Source organism: Camelus bactrianus, chromosome 35 (assembly GCF_048773025.1).
Source record: "Camelus bactrianus isolate YW-2024 breed Bactrian camel chromosome 35, ASM4877302v1, whole genome shotgun sequence".
NCBI lineage: Eukaryota > Metazoa > Chordata > Mammalia > Artiodactyla > Camelidae > Camelus > Camelus bactrianus.
In genome coordinates, this window is record NC_133573.1 from 20,914,166 (window position 1) to 20,933,260 (window position 19,095).

Below are 19,095 nucleotides of genomic sequence, written 5' to 3' on the forward strand. Positions count from 1 at the left end.
CTCTGGAGGGCGTTAGTGGAGGTGGGGGTCTCCCTTCTGCATGCGTGGGGGAAGGCCCAAGTTCAGGGCCCAAAAGACCTGATGGTTAAAGGCACAACGAGGTTAAAGTTAATCGCAGGGCCACTTTGGGGGGTGGCCAACGATGTGCTCAGGTCTTTTCCCTCGGTGCTGGGGAAGCCCTGGTCTCCACGCAGCTTTTCAGGTCTCACTAGCTCCCTTGGCACCGGTAAGCGGCGGTGCCATGAGCCTCCTTCCTTCGCCTGACCACCGCCTCTGGGGGCCCCTCTGCTCTGACCTCCCCGCTCTCCCCATCCTTCACTCTTTTCTCCTGGGCAGCAGAAGCGGACGCTCGCGGGAGCCCTCACACTCCCCGAGCCGCACGCCCACCCCGCGGCCTCCTCAACCGGCCGGGAACGGCCGCCCCAAAGTTGCCTGCGCCCCGGGGGCGGCCGGGCCGCCGCCGCGGAGCCGGAGCCGGGGCGCGAGGGCGCAGCTTAACGGTCCCGCGGCCACACCCCGCGCCCCGCCTGGCGGCGCCGCAGCTGCTGCCCGCCCGCCCCCTGCGTCAAGACGCCGGCGCCCAACGCGGAAGCCGCTCGCGGCGCGCTTGGTCCAGCCGCGGGCTGAGCGCCGAGCCGCGGCGGGCGCGGGATCCGGGCCGGATCGCGGACCAAGCGCAGCCTCTCTCGCCAGCCGGGCCGACCCGGCACAGCGGGCGGAGCGGAGCGAATACGTTGGCGGGCGGAGCGGGGCACGGCGCGCCGGCGCCGCCGCCGAGGGGGATGCGGCTGCCTCCCCGGGTCGGCGTGTAGAGAGGGCGGGTCCCCGGCCTCGGGAGCGCGGCGGTGGAGGGGACAGAGGCGGCGGCCATGGCGACCCCCGGCAACCTGGGGTCCTCTGTCCTGGCGAGCAAGACCAAGACCAAGAAGAAACACTTCGTAGCGCAGAAAGTGAAGCTCTTTCGGGCCAGCGATCCGCTGCTCAGCGTCCTGATGTGGGGAGTAAACCACTCGGTAAGGGCTCCGGCTGCGGCGCGCAGTCCCTTTCCTCCTCTTCCTCCTCCTCTTCCTCCTCGCTCCCCTCCTCCTCCTGCTGCAGCTGCTGCGGGGCGGGGAGCCTGAGCGGGGCCCCGGCCCTCTGGCTGCTCGCCCTCCCGGGTTGCCCGCTCGCCGCGGCTCGTCGGTGCCCCCAGACTCGCGCTGCGCTCCAACCCCTCGGCGCCGCCGGGTGCCACTTGGACTCCCTTGGACCTAGGGCTGGATGCAGGAGGAGGGGTCCCATCTGCCATTTGAGCCTTGCGGCCGTACCAGTGTCGGCCCCAGTCCGTCTGCTCGCGGCGGGTCTGTCCCCAAAGCCCAGGAACTGGGAAGTTTTTGCAGGGCACGACTCCGCCTGGGCTGTCACCCTCGGCAGGGGCTGTTGGGGTCCGATTCCTGGCGATCGCTTCCTCTGAGGGGGCGGCAGGGGCGGCCTGGTCCTCCGCGGTCTGGCAGGTGTACCTGTCCAAGGCTGGGAGCGTCCGGAGGCTCCCCGCACGGGGACGGTGGTGAGAATATTGGAGATCGGAGAGCTTTGGGCAGCGTTTTAGTGCTTAGGTTTTTTTTTTTTTTCCCCTTTAAAGGCAATGTTCTTAGACACACGGGATCTTTTTGGCAAAGAAAAAGCCAGTGTAAATACAGCATTGGTGTTTAGCATCTTCCTCTGCTCCTCTCCTGCATCGCCCTGCCGCTCTGCCTGCTGACGAGCCGCTTGGCGGGGAGTCTTGGTCCCCACACCTCCTCCCCCACCTTGGGGAGCCAGGCCGAAGTTACCGACTGCGGAAGGGCGGCCTGGGGGTGTCAGCAGGAGCGGGTCTCTGCGGGCGCGGTGGAAGGCGGTCGTGAGTTGACTGCACCGGTTCTGGGGGTTTGTTTCAAAGGCTGGAGGAGAACGCTTGGGAAGGTTAGCTGAACACACAGCCAGAGGTGCTGGAAGATGCCCCGCTGCAGGCTATGCGGACTGCGGTTTGAGGGTCCGAAATAGCCTCTTGCTGATTTTACAGCGAGAAACTCCTGCAGTTTTAATCTCCTTAGGATCAGGAAACACGATAGGAGCTGTTGGCTGAGCCATGAAAGTTTAAATGCGCCTGTGAATTTTGACCGTGACCTTACCCACTGCAGTCAGTCAGCGTCTGAGAAAAAGTGTAAGCTTGCCTTCGGTACTTTTGATTTACATGGATGTCTGTGGGTCCTTTTCGGCATAATAGAAATGACAGAAAATCATGTTGGTTTTTAAAAGGACATTCTCAGTTTAATGAAGTTGGTTGAAATGGTTCAAAAGCATCGTGTTTGTATGTTTCTTTCCCAAGCTGAGCTGGGGAAAAGGTGGAAACTGCATCAGGATTGATTGTGTTTGCAAGGAGTGGCTGTTTTTAAGAAGGTGGAGAAATGATTATTTCTATCAGCCTAATGCCTGACGCACTGAAGTTCATTTCAACTTCCTGACAACTTTTTTTTTTTTTTTTTTTTTTAGCATTTAGGTATGTAAGCTGTTACAACAGCAGACAGTATTGTACCAAAACTCACCTAAGTTTTATTAAGTAAAATGTTATTTTTCCTATGTAATAAGGGTACAGTTCAGACTTAGGTTCTAAATCTGTTAGGCTTTTTATTATTATGTTTTTAGTTGCTTTTAAAAAATAATGTTAGTCCTGCATGTATTGTTGCTTTTATTTCCTTTTAAGTTCTGGTGTTTGGGTCAGGAGAGTGTATCTGAGGGTTTAATCTAGTAAAGTAGTGGGGACAGATAATATGCCTCCGAAAGAGTGTGCTCTCTGGGAGTTAGTTTGAACTTCAGTTTACTTTAGAAAACCTTGTAATTGCATGTGTTTTACTGTCACCACTTATATCACTACTTTGTACTTTTGAATTGCTACTTTTGCATTAGAGTTTCTTGCTAATTGGAAATATTTTGAAATACTTATCACGTATAAAAATAATGTGATTTTTAGATAGTGCTTTTTCATTTGCTTTGAAGAAAAGTTAGCAATTCTAAGTGAAATCATCCAGAGGAGTCAAGTTTCCATAGAATGTTAAATAATCATGTTATTCATTCAACAAACAGGTATCATGCACATAGTGCCACCCCCAGCCTCTGTGCAAAAGATGGCTAAAAACGTCCCTCATGTTTTTGTCCAGATATCTTTATCTTGAGGGCACTGAGCTGACATAGAAAGGTCTGTTTCACAGCCTTCTTTTAAAACATGTCCATTTCCTTTATTATTTTTGGGAAAAAAAAAAGGCGGGGGAGGTGTATATAAAGATGAAATCTAAGCACTTAGATGCCATGTGTTTCTGATTGATTTCACTTTAGGTGACAAAGTCTTAGGTAAACGTTTTCATATGACCTTGCGTGCACCAAAGTCCATAGTATAATATGAGAATAAATTTATCAACATCATTAAGGAGAAAGCCTTGTGTTGTGTATGAATGGAGACATTTGAGGAAGCTTAGCAGAGAAGGAACAGACCATTCAAATCAGTCTTTCCCTGCGTTTCTAATGTGATCAGGATTAATGGGAAAAGATCTGTTATGAATATAGCAATTTCTTGCTTTTAAAATTCACTTGGATTTGTCTAAAGGACATTTAGAAATAACCATATAGTTAAGTAGTCATCTACTGCATGTAGTATCATGTCAGCATCTGAGACTGGGAATCTCCTGTGTACTATACTACATTAAAATCCTCATTGGATCTGTTTTCTAATTCTCTGATTCTGTTGACCTTGGGCCTGTTAACTATTTTTGCATCGATATTTGTGTTTGTGAAGTAAGATGATTGGATTGGATGATTTCCAAGTTTTTTTTCTAACTTCAAGATTCAACTCCTTTTACAGTCTGCTCAGTTCCTGATGTTAAGTTAGGATACCTGGAATAGTAACAGTATATACCAAAAGTTGCCTTACTATCATAACTTTGCCAATGAAGCTGTACTCGGGGAATTTTCAGGGCTGGGGCTGGAGGCAAGGAAGTCTGTGGTGATTGCAAGTGATTGTGTGAACTAAGAGTTTGTTGGATTGATTTTAGTTGGACTGCATTGCAGTCTATTAAGTCAAAGTCTATTTGATAGAAATGTAAAAACTTGCAATTAAGGTGGAAAATTTCAAGTCCATTGTGGTGGTAATTCTTAATGACAAGAGTAAGCTTGACTTTGTGTGGTTAATTTCATATATAACTGCTTTCTGACTTCAAATACCCATCAGTGAATGGATCACTGCCAATTTTTATTTTAAGTATTTTAAGCAGAGAATATAATTGAATACATAGAGGAAAAGACGACTTAAGAAGGCAATTTTGCCTTGTTAAATTCGGAATTAAACTAAAAAATGATCAGGCAGTTAGCTTCTACAATTATATTTGAATAGTGTGAGGAGCTTGTCTGAAGAGAGGTGCCAAGCCTTGTTTTAAAGAGATATTCTAAAAGATTTTTATGCGGAGTGAAATGCGAGCCTTTTAGAAATGAGTATTTAAAAGCCTATTTAAATATCTAAAGAAAGACTTTTAACGTAGTAAAAAAAATTTAAAGAACGTAAAACTTGCTTAAAACAAATGTAGTAGAAATAACCAGCCTTAATGTTAGTTTTTTAGTTGCAAGCTGTAGAAATGTGGATGAGCATAGGCAAAATTTTGAAATATTAGGAGGGTTTCGGAGGTCACAGTGGAAGGATGGAGTGGTGAGCAAACCAAGAGAAATGGGGCTGGGCTTCGGGGTTAAATTGGAACCAGGTGCTTGGGTGCTGTTGGGACTTTGCTGGCTGTTTTGGCTTTGTTCTCACTCATAGCTGTCTGGTTTCTTTCACAGGGTGGGGAACTAATGCTTCCTGAATTTCACATTTTGTGAATTCTGCCCCCCCCCCCCCCCCAAAGGGGCTTTCTGTCTCTGATTCAGTTATACAAATCCCATGGAAGGATTCTGACTGGTCCGGCTTCCATCAGTTGCAACTGGAATGAAAAGGTGGTAGCTCTTGCCTGTTGGAGTTGTAACTGCTCTTCCTAGAGCAGTTCCCCAAAGAAGGGAGAGGATCTGCCCAGGTGGTATCAGGCAGGTATCCATCCTAGTAATGCTGGCGTGATTATCTTGGTGCCTTGTTTTGGCAGATCTGCAGTTTGCTGGATAGGGCATCTGTAGCTTCTGTTATTAAATCCTCAGCAAGGTCTAGGACTTGAAATAACACTGGAGAAACAGTGATGTCTTTTAGATTCATGGGTTCATATATGGGCACTGAAAAAGATAAAGGAAGGAAACTAGAGTTTAAAAAAGAAATAAATGACTGAACTATTGACTGAATGGAATATAATGAGGCAATTAAATTAAAACAATAGTGAGCTAAACGTTAGATGAAACTCAGTGAATGGAACCCAAATAACCATTCATTCACGAATTAGTCTCGCACTGTTTTTTTCCTTCCCTTTACTTTAGAGAAAAGAAGAATGCCAAGTGCACACACATAAACAGTTTATTATTAGGGAAATATTTTTATACCCCCTACCACTTGGGATTATATTCTGAGAACCGAATACATTTTCTTCTCCATTTATTGAATACCTTATAGTGAACTTGAATATTCAGGATGCTAACTCATGTCAAGACAAGGGTTTCTCTTTCTACGACAGGATTGTCTGCTATGTCTTTAGAAAGATTTTCAGCAAGAATTGTAATAAATAAACAAATTCTTCCTTATGTTGATTAGAAAAATGCAGTCAACCAGAGCAATTAATTCTGCCAATATACCCTTGGAAATACAAATTCTGGAATTTAAGGGAATTGGTGCCGTTCAGCTAAATGGCTTGCGGTCAGACAGATTAGGTTCAAATTCTGCCTCCACCATTTATAGGCGCTCTAAGCAGATTTATTTAGACGATGTATTCACTTGAGCCTCAATTTACTCATTCTTAAAAGGGAGATGATGGTTACCTCACAGGGTAAGTTTGAGCGTTAGGTAAGCGAATGTATTTTAAGCCTAGCACTGTAATTGACACCTAATAAGGATTCAGTAATGAATAGCTGAAAATGAACACATTCAGATGCTCTGAGGCTGGTAGCATATTAATAAGCGCTAGACAAGTGCTGCTCAAAATTTAATGTGTGTGTGTGCGAATCACTTGGGGACATTTTTAAAATGCTGATTCTGACCCGGCAGGTTTGGGGCCAGTCCTGAGATTCTGCATCTGTCATGCTTTTAGATAATGTGATGCTGCTACACTTTGAGTAACAAGACAATAGAAGGAATATTGTTAAAAGTAAGAAGAAATATTCAGGATTTGTCCTGACAGCATGTGAAAGAATGGCAACCCTATGATCAAGTTAGAAGAGTTAAGAGGAGGAATTGTGTGTTGAAAGAGACTTTTGATTTGAGAAGTGTTGAGTTGCAGGTGATGGTGGGTGGATATTCCAGTGACACTTCGCACCCGTGGGGTGTTGGAAGGTGGCATTGGAACTCCCGAGAAAGTTAGGGCTGGGATGGAGAATTAACAGTTATCCATGCAGGACTGGTGGGTGAAGCCATGGGGGTAAATTAGATCTGTGAGGAAGAAGTCGGATCACTGGGGACACCAGGCTTTGAGGGAAGGATGGAGGAGGAAGAAACAGGAAACAAGAGAAAAGCAGGAAGTCTCTTAGATTCTCCAGAGACCACGATGGGCACGGATGTACTTTCTGAGAGAGTGGTTGATTGGGTGTGTGTGTGAGCACAAGCTTAAAGATTCATGGAGCAAATGAGTAGAAATGGGGCAGCTTTTCTTTTTAGAAGGTTAGACGCAGAAGGAAGGTGAAAGATGCCATTTTATTTAGGAATACCTGAGCTGCCTCCTTGATCTTTCCATTCTCACCTCTACCACCCTAATTAGATTTGTTTCCTTTCTTGAACTGTTAAAAATATCTCCTAGCTTACTTCCCTGTGTCTGCTCTTATCTATATTTCTTTTTGTGTGTGTGCCGTAGACCCCCATGGCAGTCCATTGAAGGCTGTGCACCCCTTCTAAGAATAACGCTCTTGAACAAATTAATGAAAATACATAGGATACATCCTACCCAGCTCACAGATCCCCTGAATTCTATCCATGGCCACTTTGGGGATTTGGGGAACCAGTTAAGAACCTCGCAGGAATAAGTTAGGGGTGGTGTGGAGCGGGAACCGGGGAGGGCACGCAGCAGCCAGGAAGAATGGTACATGGCAGGGATGGTCAGGGATTGAATTAATTACCGTCTGAGATCACAGTGGCAGTAGGTGGTGGGATTCAAACCATGGAACTAGGCCAGGCTGGGCCCATGAATTACTCATTTCTTGGAGGTCTTTTCTTTCCTTCCTTAGTCCTAAAAGCTTTGACAAAGTTTGCTGTTAATATGGAGGAAAACTGAAAATATTTTTCCTTTACAGAAAGAAAATGATTGCTTATATTCAAAGGTTGTAGGAAGAGAGCATACACATAACTCGTTCATGTAAAGCATTCTGGGAAGCTCAAAACAGTATCCTACCTAAAGATAAGCCTTTCCATTCAAAGTAAGGATAGTTTTTTACCTATCTACCAGGGTTAGGAGTTCAGGCTCTGAAGCCATATGGTCTGGTTGGCTGTGTGACCTTGGACAAGTTACTGAGTCTCAGTTCCTTTACCAAAGGAGATAATAATAGTGCCTATTACAGAGGTTTATTATGTGGGGTAAATATTACAGTTGGTACTTCTAAGATGCCTGAAGATGCACATGGCAAGTTTTTTTTTTTTTTTTTTTTTGTAAAGGTAGATTTATTTAGAGAGATACATACTGCATAGAGTGTAAGGCAAGAGAAAGGCAAGGAAAGAGGTGTGGGAGTTGGATGCTCAGGTTAAAGTAAAAGTAGGTACACACTCCATAGACAGAGTGCGGGCCGTCTCTGAAGGGGAGGGAGTGAAAAAGGGGCGGCAAGTTCTTAATAAACATTAGCTTTCATTACTATTATTTTTTAAATATTTTAAATGATAAAACACGGAAAATTACTACAGTGCATGTTAAATTAATTAATTGTTCCATTACCCTGGTTCTTAGATAGAATAGCACCATTGTATTTGGAATCCTTGTGCATCTTTGAGCTATAAATCAATCATTTTAAAATTATTTCTGTGCCCTTGCTTTAATGTCTTTTTCTAGTTTGTTGTAATGTTCTTTTCTGTATCTTTAACACTTGCACTAGTGATCAGGTTGTTTGAGGTCTCAAAAATTTAATTCAGATTCATTAGTTGCAAGTTATGTCAGCTATTGATTTGATATTTCACCTTTTTTTTTTTTTTTTTAAATATAAGAGACACTGCTTGGGATGCAAAGTGAATACACTGTGGACCCTACTCTCAAATTGCTCACAACTGCAGGGGAAATAGAGGTGTGCAAGGACATGTATAAACAAGTAGAGTAACAGGAATGCTGGGATGGAGGGTGTTACATAGGGTGGTGAGAGTATAAACCTCATAAAGAGGACATCTGAGTAGAGATAAAGGAGATGAAAGGCTTGGACATGAGGATATCTGGGGAAGGGCATTTTAGCCAGAAGGAACAGCCAGTGCAAAGGCCCTGAGGTTGGTGCTGACTTGGCATGTGTAGGAAACTGCAACGAAGCCTGAGTAGCTGGGGTAGAGTGAGGAAGGGGGAAAGTGCTGGGGGATGGGGGTTGGGACTGGATCATGATACTTCTGCCCAGGACTTTTGGAGAAGGTTCAAGAGGTGCTGACATTGAGAGTAGAATCTGCCAGCTAGGGAAGGCAAGGAAAGGTATATGTGGCCAAGGGGACAACAGTGGCAAAAGTAAGCAGTCCAAGCAGGCAATGGCCAGTGGTCTGGTGCGGTGGTGGCTTCGGGCCTCACCACTCACTCAGTGTAATTCACAGAGCCGTGGTGTCAGTCATCACCCAGGAGCCTGTTGGAAATGCAGAACTGTGAGCCTCTCTGCAGACCTTCTGGGGCAGAACGTGCATTTTAATGACAGGCGATTTGTAAGCACATTCCAGTTTGAGAAGGACTGTCTGGGGTAAAGCTTCGGTTTCAAACCCTGGGGTTCCCTGGAGGTGCCTCCGAGGCGAGGCCGAGGCCAAGGCTGAGGCTGGTGGGAGGGAGTGGAGCCCGTGGGGGGAATTTAGCCCCTCCCTCAGCTTCATCTGGAACAGCTTTTTTGTTGTTCTCATTGTCATCATCTTGTGTGTGTGTGTGTGTGTGTGTGTGTGTGTGTGTGTGTGTGTGTGTGTGTGTGTGTGTGTGTGTGTGTGTGTGAGGGCTGAATATATACTGTGCACACACAAGGGAAAAAAGGTTCTCCAACCAGGAAGGTTGAAAAGCACAGAGGTAAATGATGGGGAATGTTAGGAGATGGTTAAAAAGGTAATTTGAGGCCAGATTTTAAAAGGCCAAGTAGTTGATATTTGCCAGAGAAAAGCTTAACAAGAGTTCTGACAAGGGCCACTTTAAAATTTACCCTGAATCTCATATTTCTTACCTTTTCCCTCTCCTTAAACTTCCCTCTTGTGTTCTGTTCCTTTTGTCCCCCTAACCAACCCCTCCCCCTGTAGCTGATTACCTTTCATGCTTTAGAAAGCTTTGAACAAGTAGAAGCCACCGCCTTCCCCTCTCCCCACTACCCACCCAGTCCACTGAGTTTTGGGTACTGAATCCATCAGCCTACAGATGCGCTGATGGGGGCTGCACTGTCTAGTGTGGTAGCTACTGATCACACATGGAGAGTTAAATTTTACGTAATTAAACTTAAATCTTAGGATTCAGATTTTCCTATCCAGTGCTCGGTAGCCACATGGGGGTGGTGGCCACTGAACTGGAGAAACTGACTTTTTCCACTGTTGCTCACTTCCTATTGGACGTGCTCCCTGCTCCAGAACCTCCCACCTTGACAGCAAAATAAACAGGCATGATGACAAAAACCCTCCTTAGACCATGTAGCATCTCTCACTTCGGCCCCTCTGCGTCTCTGTTCCTTTTTATAGCAGAAGTTGAAAAGCCTCGTTCAGACCTGCTGTGTCCTGTTGTTAGCTGCTCCTCACCACTCCCAGGAAGCTGCTGTTTGAGCGTCCCCAGGGGACCTTCATGTTTTCACATCCAGGGCACCCCCTTTATTTTTGTTTTCTTCTTATCTTCCTTCACTCCTTAGGTGCCTTGTCGGACTCCTCCCCATTCTCAGTCTCTAAACCCCGGGATGCCCCAGGACTCCGTCCCTGTCCCCTGTGTGACTACAGAGCGTATTTTATCTACATGACGTTCTTTAGTTCCATGGCTTCTCTTGCTGGTAATTGAGCAATGTGTACCTTCAGTTCTGACTTCCCTATTCAATTTTTTACTAGACATCCTCCTTCGAATACCTAACAGGCATCTCAGGTGTGTCCCCACTGGGACTCTTGGTTCCTCCCTCCGCCCCACCCCATTGCCCGCCCTGCCCTAAACCCTAGTTTCTTCCTTATCTCAGTAAATGAACCACCATCTACCCAAATGCTCAAGCCCCAAACCCAGGGACCAACCTTGATTCTTCTCTTTTCCTCTCCTGCCCTCCCAAATCCCAATTTTGAGTCTGGACTCTGCCTACTCCTCTCTTCCAGCAGAAATTCTCTTTCTCTAGACCACGGTGGGAGCCCTCAGCTCTGCCCATGGTCACCTTGCCCTGTCTTAGTGCAGATTCTCAACAGTGGTGGCAGAGTGGTCTTTCTGAAATGCCAGTGGTACCATGTCGCTGTCTCAGTGCACACCTCCCAGAGGCTTCCCTTTGCATCGTGAATAAAACCCACACTCTTTCCTGGGGCTTGGAGGTCTCACCGGCCTCGCCCCTGCCTCCCTCTGTGCCTTCTCCCTTCCAGCCACTCTCGTCTTTTTCCTCTGTTCCTTCAGCAAACCAAGCTCAGAGCCACCACCGCGCTTCTGCACTTACTTTCCTCTCTGTCTGGAATGTTCTTCCCTCGGGTCTCTGAATGGCAAGCCCCTACTTGTCATGCTACTTTCTTAGCTCAAGGCTTGCCTTCTCTGATAACTTCCCTGACCTCATCTAAAGTGGCCCGCCCACTCTCACATTACCCTCATTCTCTCTGTGACACTTGACACAATTGGAAACTCAGTTGTTGGCAAGTTTATAATTTATCTCCCCAGACTAGTGTGTTAACCTGCTCACTTCAGGCCCACCGCAGCCGAGACTGGGTCTTATTTATAGCCGTGTCCCCGCACCCAGAACAGGGCTCGTATGTAGTCGGCGCCCAATAAATGTTGAATGAACAGGTAGAGCCAGGAAGTGCTCCGCAGGTGGGCCGTGAGCCCTTCCACGTTAAGTTTGCATCCACGTGTGCACTTGCTATTTGCTAGGATTGAGTAGAGTGTGTAGAGTGCTTTGCTGAGCGGGTTGTGCAATGCCTCAGGGAGCCGGGGAGAGCCTGCTGTGCGCTGGTGATAAGAGGTGTGGTGCAACCACCAGCTGATGACACAAGAGCTCACGTCTGCGGCTGCCTGCCCGCGAGAACTTTGCCTTGTGAACACAGCCGAGAAGGTTCAGGGAGTAAACAGCTTCTCCCCCAGAACATCGCCAAGTGAATGGTGTGAAGACTGTAAAAGCACCTCTAGACCACCTGAGACCTTGTCTTATAGAAGAGCTCACCGCAGTGTTATTTCTGGTTATTTCATGTAGCTGGGTCTTTTAATGGCTTCAGGGATGCCCCTGAAAGTTCTGCTGTTCAGAAGCCTGCCTTAAGTTAAATTTAAGGTTCTTCAAACGCTGTAAGAGAAGTGATGATACTCAGGTCTTCCGGGGTATCTTTCTCCTGCGTTACGTTGCTGCTGGTTCTCAGTCATGGTGCCTCGTTCCCATGTTCGCTTGGTTCTTTTGCCTCTGAGCTGCTCATTTACCTTGGACAGTTATTTGCGGGGGATTTTTGAGTCAAAGTGTGTCCCTCTAGAGAGGGTTGTTTCCTGTTGCCAGGTGGCTAGGGCATTACAGATCAAGGCTATTTTAAACTAAACTCACAGATTGGAATTTTGGGGATTTGCTGGTGACAAATTTAGGCTGCAGTCCCCTGGGGGTGGAATGGGTTTATTTCTGGTTCACCTTTACCCTAGGCTGTGACCCTTTTGGATCCTAGCCTCATGGTGAAAGGGTTAGATTCCCCCACCTTGGCCGGGCTCTGGGCTCTGACTTCTGTTGCCCTCAGCCCATGGGACCACCAAAGCCCTCAGAGCGAAGTGGCTTTGGTGGGAGCTGGCAGCTCTTGCACCCCACTTTCACTCAGGTTTTGCTGAGGTAACTCCTTCCTCTTCAGCACCTGGATGTCTTTAAGAAAATGTTTTAAAAAGTATTTTCTTGTTTTCAGTGACAGAGTTGATGGGAATAACCCAGTTCCACCCTATTAGCAGCAGTGGACATTGCCGGCATTCACGTTTCTGCAGAGACAGGATGATAGATGATAAGTGAGGAAGAGATTGGAGCCCCCAGTGGGTACTGGTTGGGTCCTTCTCGGGCTGTCCCAGGGTTGGGTCCTGCATCCAGAGGAGGCTCTGAGAAAGCCATTGGTGTCCTCTGGGTAAGAGGCCACCAGAGTCTGAACTAGGGCAGTTGCGTGGTGGCAAAGAGAGAGGGTGTGAGGGTGTGTCCAGGAGATGTTTGGGAAGTTGAATCAGCTGGATGTGGTAACCACGTGGGGGAACAGATAGGAAGAAATCAAGGGCAACCCCAGGTTTTCGAGTTTGGTACCTAGGTGGTTTCTTCATTCCTACTTTCGTAACATTAGTGGTTATCTTTTTGGTCTGTATTATCTGCATACATACATTATCTGTTACTCCTGCATGGAAATGGTTATATTTCCTGTTTTGAAGTTTTCACAAATGTTACAGTTTATAAGGCAAATCCAGCATTTGATGGATAATTTAGCATTTGATGTCCTCGATCTAAATAGATTCCTGATACATGGTTTAACTGTCTAGTTTTAACTAATATGTACTTCATTTTGTTAAAAAGGATTATCTTCATATCTAAAGTTCAACTACCAATAACCTGTAATTGGTTTAGATTTTTTTTTTAAGGTGTTTTCTTTAAGACTTTAGAGAAAGAACTCTGAAAAAGACAGTCTTCACTTACAAGGAGTTCATAGTCCTACTTGGAAGATAGGCATGTAATTATGTAAACAAGTTGCTAAATTGGTGAATTAACAGAACTGCCTTCAAGGTTTATTTGGTTGTAAGTGACAGTCACACAAGGCAGATCCGCTAAAGGAAAAAGCAGGAAGGGGTTTTGGGGTAATCGCTGGAACAGGACAGAACCTCAGCTGAGAGCCACACAGAGACCAGGATCCAAAGCACCTCATTGTTCACTTTCTGTCTGATCTTTGCATGACTTTTTGGGAACTTTTGTTCTAAGAATATGGTCTTTTCTCAGCTGCTTTATGCAAGTAGACCCTACCCAGATTCCAAGCTCACTTGCTTCCCGATCCAGGTCCATTCAGATGGCATTTAGCTACTCTGTGTCCTAATTTCTGATTTCTGATGAGTGACAGGGAGGGAGAGAGACGAAAAGTGAGTCAGTGGCCACGGGTCTCCTGTAGTCTGGGCTCGGCTGCTGGGTGGCACCCGGTTGGGGGGACAATGACAGTTCTCAAGCCCTTGGAATCCTTCTGGGCCAGGGACTGCTCTCCCCAGCGCATGTGCATGAATCTGCAGAGGATTCATAAACTGCCCAGGGAGAGTTAGTGCTGTTTGAGTTGGATCTTGGAGAATGAGTTGGAATTAACCTGATAAAGAGGCTGGAGAAAAAAGTCATAGACCGAGTTAAGTTTCCTAGACAAAGCATAATGGGTCAGTGTCATTTCCAGGGACATGCTAAACCTTTCTTACGCTTCTCATCTTCTGTTTTGACAGTTTTGTTTATTTCCATTCTCTCACACGTACTCCTATTTAAATGACTTCTGTTTGCACTAATTCCTTTGGGCTTGGTTATTTAGGATTTGAATCGTGTCTGCAAGTTGCTAGACATCCTAGCCTTCAGAGGTGAGTGCTATTTGTGATTGTAAGACACATGCTTTGTTTTTGTGTCCACCTGCATGTTGAGGAAGGTGTGCTGCATTAATTGACCCAAGAACGAGGGACCACGATGGCACCATGTGTCTGTCACGTAACCTGCACAGAGATGCTCGGGTGGGAGGGGCAGGGGGCCTGAGATCAGTTGCCACCTGCACGCCATGGCAAAGGGCTGCAGTGGCCAGAGACAGGCTCCCTTTTTGTAATTTGCCTGCACAGAGGGAGCTCATTTTCTAGTGTGCACAGAGGTGCCCTGTGTGCTAGCAGCTGCCCTGCTTTTCTTGGGTCATGCATCCAAAATTTCTCCTGTGAAATTCCTAAGTGCTGGTATCCTTGAGGAAGCTTTCAGGTGGTGGTTAGCCTGGACAGACAAAAAGAAAGTGGGGTTTCCTCTGCAGATTTGGATCTACTTTAGAAAATGCGTATTATGTAGACTTTCCACTACATGTGTGTTCCATAATGCAAATCAGTTTACACAAGATTGGTAAATGGGGAGTGGTGTTGTAGGAGGCAGAAATTGATCCATACGCAACTTTCCTTGGGTACATCACTGTTTAATGCCTCCAGGTAACAATAACTGGATGAAAAGATACACAACCTGGCCAAAGGCAGCAGAGCGGGTAGGATGATGGACACCTTGTCCCCTTATCCTTGCTCTTGTCTTGACCCAGGTGGCCAGGTACTAGGTCCTAGAGGAACTAATCTCACAGTTCTGTCCGTCTTTGTGCAGTTGGTTCTACTCTATCAAAGTTTTCATTCCTTATATTCTTTCCATCGATTGATCTTCATGATTGTATTTTTAAAGATAAAATTCCTCCTGTATTTCTTAGAAATTAACCCATTTTGAAGACTGATATGTATAGCATTTAGCATTTTATTATTTTTTTTAAACCTTCCACAGATTTTGAATGATCTGCCTAAAATCTATTTTTGGTGTATATACAGAACCTGAAGTTTTTCAGGAACATATATATTGCATTATAAACAGAAAAATTTGTATTTACAATTTGTTCTGTGTAGCTGGATGCCCAGGTTGGAATCTCCCTCCTCGTGTTACTTCCAGGGATAATCAGGTGGAAATGGGGTTGGAAGCCTTGTTCACTGAGTCATCCATAGTCTTAAAAAATTTGAAGGTGCTGATCTAAATAAGCAGAAGGTGAATTTCTTTACTCTGGAATTTCCCAAGTTATCCTTCTGCCCGAATACATTGCCCTTTCCCTGCTCTCACACTCACAGGGTCTGGGGTATTCATGTGTCTTTCACAAGTCTGCCCTGCCTGCCTCTATCAGTTTCCAAAATGACTGTGTCATTTTGCTGTGCACATTTTCACTGTGGGGCTAATCAGCTGTACCTTTCTGAAAATTTCCTCCAGCTTTCTTCTGTGCCTGGGAGCCTGAGAAGAAGCTTTCTTTTCAACTGACCCCTCCCTCATAGAACCAAGGCCCCAGGCTTTTACTGTGTTAGGACTTGGAATATGTTTCCTCATCAACCCAAACAGCCACCTTCCAAGTGAACGTTGGAACACAACCCATTCATGCATTAGATTCTGCCAGCACATGGCTGAAAAGTTCAAGTGCTCTGGCATAGAAAGAACTGTTCAGAAACAATTATGGTAAACCTGTAAGGCTTTTTTTTTTTTTTTGGAAAATTGAGCCAAAGGTATAGGACAAAGGCAAATTTAAGAGACATTTTAGATGAACGATATAGGTTAAGAGAAGCTAGTGTGCCCCTCTGACTTATTTACTTTTCTCTTGTAGTTTTGGCATCAGGTATTCACAAATTTAAAATGTGCCAATGAAGATTTGATCCAGTAAATCAGCAATAGTGAATATTTTTATTTTGTGTTAGATGGAGCTTCTTTGTTCTTAAGTTTGTTTAGGTGAAGTAGAGATGTTCACGGCTTCAGTGGAATTTAAGTTCTAATAAGAAGAGAGACACGTATATGTGTGTATGGCATATTTTCTGTATGAAAAAATATTGACAAAAATAGGAATTACTATGATCATTCTATCCAGAAGCAACAAGCAATGTTAATGTTTTAGTGGGTATCTTTCCAGTGTCTTTTTGAAAAATCTCTCTGAGACTATACTGTCTATGTATTTCCTCATATCATTATGTATTCTTCACAGCGGTCTTTTTTAACAACTGCCTAATAGTCCAATGCAGGGTTAATAGTCTATACATTGGTTCCAGTTTTTTGCTACCATAAATAATGTTGCTGTCAACATCTCTCTATATAAAATGTTTTCTTTTATTGGGTGATTTTCTTTGAACAAATTCCCCTTTTGGGGAGTGACTTGCTAAGAGGGTATGACTATGTTAAGGCTCTTGGTAGATGTTGCCAGGTTGCTTTCAGAGAGGGCTGAACCCCTTAATGATCCCCATGATGTAGGTGATAGCCCCTTTACCACATCTCCTACTCTGTACTCTGAGTACCTCTAAGTTGAATGGCAAAGATTTGAATAAAAAGATACATTTATCTTCTTTGTTTCTTTTATTTCTTTTTCCTTTTTTTTTTTTTTGAGTAAAGGTAGATTTATTCAGAGAGATACATACTTCATAGACAGAGTGCAGGCTGTTTTAGAAGGCAAGAGAAAGGCCTCTCAGTGTGGGGGTTGGGTGCTCAGTTTAAAGTAAAAGAAAGAGAAAGAAAAATACCATATGATGTCACTTATACGTGGAATCTAAAAAAAAAGACAAACAAACTTATTTACAAAACAGAAACAGACTCATAGACAGAAAACATGCTTATGGTTACCAGAGGGGGAAGAGGGTGGGAAGGGATAAATTGGGAGTCTGAGATTTGCAGATACTAACTACTATATATAAAATAGATAAACAAGTTTATACTATAGAGCACAGGGAACTATATTCAGTATCTTGTAGTAACTTATGGGTAAAAAGAATATGAAAATCAATATATGTATGTTCCTATATGACTGAAATATTGTGCTATACACAACATTGTAAACTTACTGTACTTCAATAAAAATATATTTAAAAAAATAAAATAAAAGTAGATACTCCATAGAGTGTGGGCCATCTCACTCAGAAGGCAAAGTGGCCAAGATACGCTTTTTTTTTTTTTTTAAACATATTTTTTTAAGAGGGTGCTTTTAGCTCATCTCAAGTTCTATTCAGAGGAGCTGTAGGTAGTCTAATAAAAGAGCCACACATGTGGGCAGGGAGGGGGCAGCAGGTCTGGGGCGTGGAGAACAGGCTGCATGGAGGACTGTGTAGTCTCCGTCCAAGGAGAGCTGCTTTCAGCTGGCCCGCTTTTCACAAGTTTGTTCTTCCTTCTGCTGTACAGTCCTCGGGTTCCCTGCAAACAGAGCTGGATGATTTTCCTTCTTTCTTTCTTCTCCTCTCCTCTCCTTCCCTTTCTTTCCTCCCTTCCTTCCTTCAGAGCCGCAAGATCAAATTGTTGCTTTCCTCCAAGTCTGGAAGTTGGGGTCGAGACAGAGTGGGACAGCAGCGGTGTGGGTCACTGGAACTTGGTGATGTGTCGGGCAGAGGGTCCTCGGATCCCAGAAGCAGCGTAGTGTCCACTGCTTATGGTTAACTCATTTCAAGTAGTCATCCCCCACCCCGGAACTTAGACTACACCCACCCTGAGAACGCTAATCAGCAGGCAGGATTCTTCAGCTGGAAGTATCCCAGTCAGGAGTTTGTAGTTAGTTGTTCAGTCTTGCTGCTTCACATTAGACTTGACCTCTGGATGATGCAGATGGATCTGTTCAGAAAATGCAGTGGACGTCCACTGGAGTCTGTCAGCAGAGTGTGTGTGTTTGCTTTGTAAAGGCTGAGTCTTATCACCCACCTGCTGTCCTGTCTGGCTGGGAGCTTGATTCCGCACGCTGTCCCCTCTGCCCGTTATCTGATGTAAATATGTCAGTCACCTGTGCTGACTTTACAAACATTCTGCAGCCTGGCAAGGCCAGGCAGGGGAAGGGGAGCTTCGCCCGATCCCTGTGAGTGCCTGGCTCCTCTCTGCTTGGATAACTGGGATTCAGAAAGGAGAAAGCAGTGGGATGTTTCCTTTCAGCAGAAGCGAATGAGTGTACTGCGTATTTTCGTAGCAGAATACAACTCCCTATTTTAACTAACTCTTTTACGTACTATAAAAAATAACATCGCTCTTTCACAAAAGAAAAAGAACTCCAGAGAACATTTAAAAAAAATTCAAGGAACAAAGGCAGAGCTCTTGGCAGGAAAGGAAAGGTCAGGTTTGTAAGCCAAAGCCACCCAGATAAACTATTATTTCCACTTTATATAGATGTTTCATTATGACGGTAGTGGTTACAGTTGTCAGTTTTCAGGAGGCCTAAATTACTGACTAGTTCAGATGAATGCAGGCTTTAAAATTAGCCCCTGGAGAATGCATTTATTTAAAAATTGGACTTTAATTTTTCTTTTTTTAAAGCTTGAATTAAGTAGAAAGTTAGAGGCCTTTTATAAAAGATGGTAATATATATCTAACTTGGGTGATCGACTACCTAAGAAAGGATTATTCCTATCCTATTATTTTAAAATATTAAATGTTTGACACAAAAATACAAAATATTCTATCTTATTAAAGAAATCTCTTTAATTCATATTTTTTTTATATTTTATAAGTCACAGACCGTCCTGAATAGGCCTTGGGAAGTGTGCTGAATGAGAGTGTAGTCAGTATGACTTCAGCTTAATACACAATGTGCAATTTTTCATTAATTTCAAAATAAGGACTTTTAGGATTATAAATATAAGTCTTTTAGGCTCTTCCTGTTTTTAAGAAAATACCTTGTTTCCTCATGTGAAAAATTTCTTCAAGAGTTCCAAAAAATCTTCAGTGCATGTAACATTTTGAATGCAGTTGTCATTTTCCACTTAACCAGAGTGGCTGAATACTATTTTAGAACAAAATGATGCCCCTTTCTGAACCTCCAAAACAAGAAACCATTTAAGAATTCATTTCAACTTGGTAATTTATAAGAAGAAAAGACTGTTCTGATGATATGTGGGATAGTCCAAAATAGTGAGCTAAAAGCTAGAAATGTTTACTTAA

The 19,095-nt window shown here is 44.6% G+C and overlaps 1 protein-coding gene across 2 annotated transcripts in view; it reads left to right on the plus strand.

Moving 5' to 3' along the window:
• The first annotated feature begins 571 nt into the window (after nucleotides 1–571).
• The window catches only part of PIP4K2A (phosphatidylinositol-5-phosphate 4-kinase type 2 alpha), a 158,934-nt gene continuing 140,410 nt past the window's right edge, over nucleotides 572–19,095 (plus strand). Inside the window, exon 1 of one of the 2 annotated variants that reach the window (XM_074358486.1) lies at nucleotides 572–1,013. In XM_074358486.1, the coding sequence (XP_074214587.1) occupies nucleotides 870–1,013 (144 nt within the window). In that variant the 5' untranslated portion in view covers nucleotides 572–869. The remainder of the gene's footprint in view (nucleotides 1,014–19,095) is intronic. The other variant, XM_074358485.1, reaches the window with a different exon arrangement.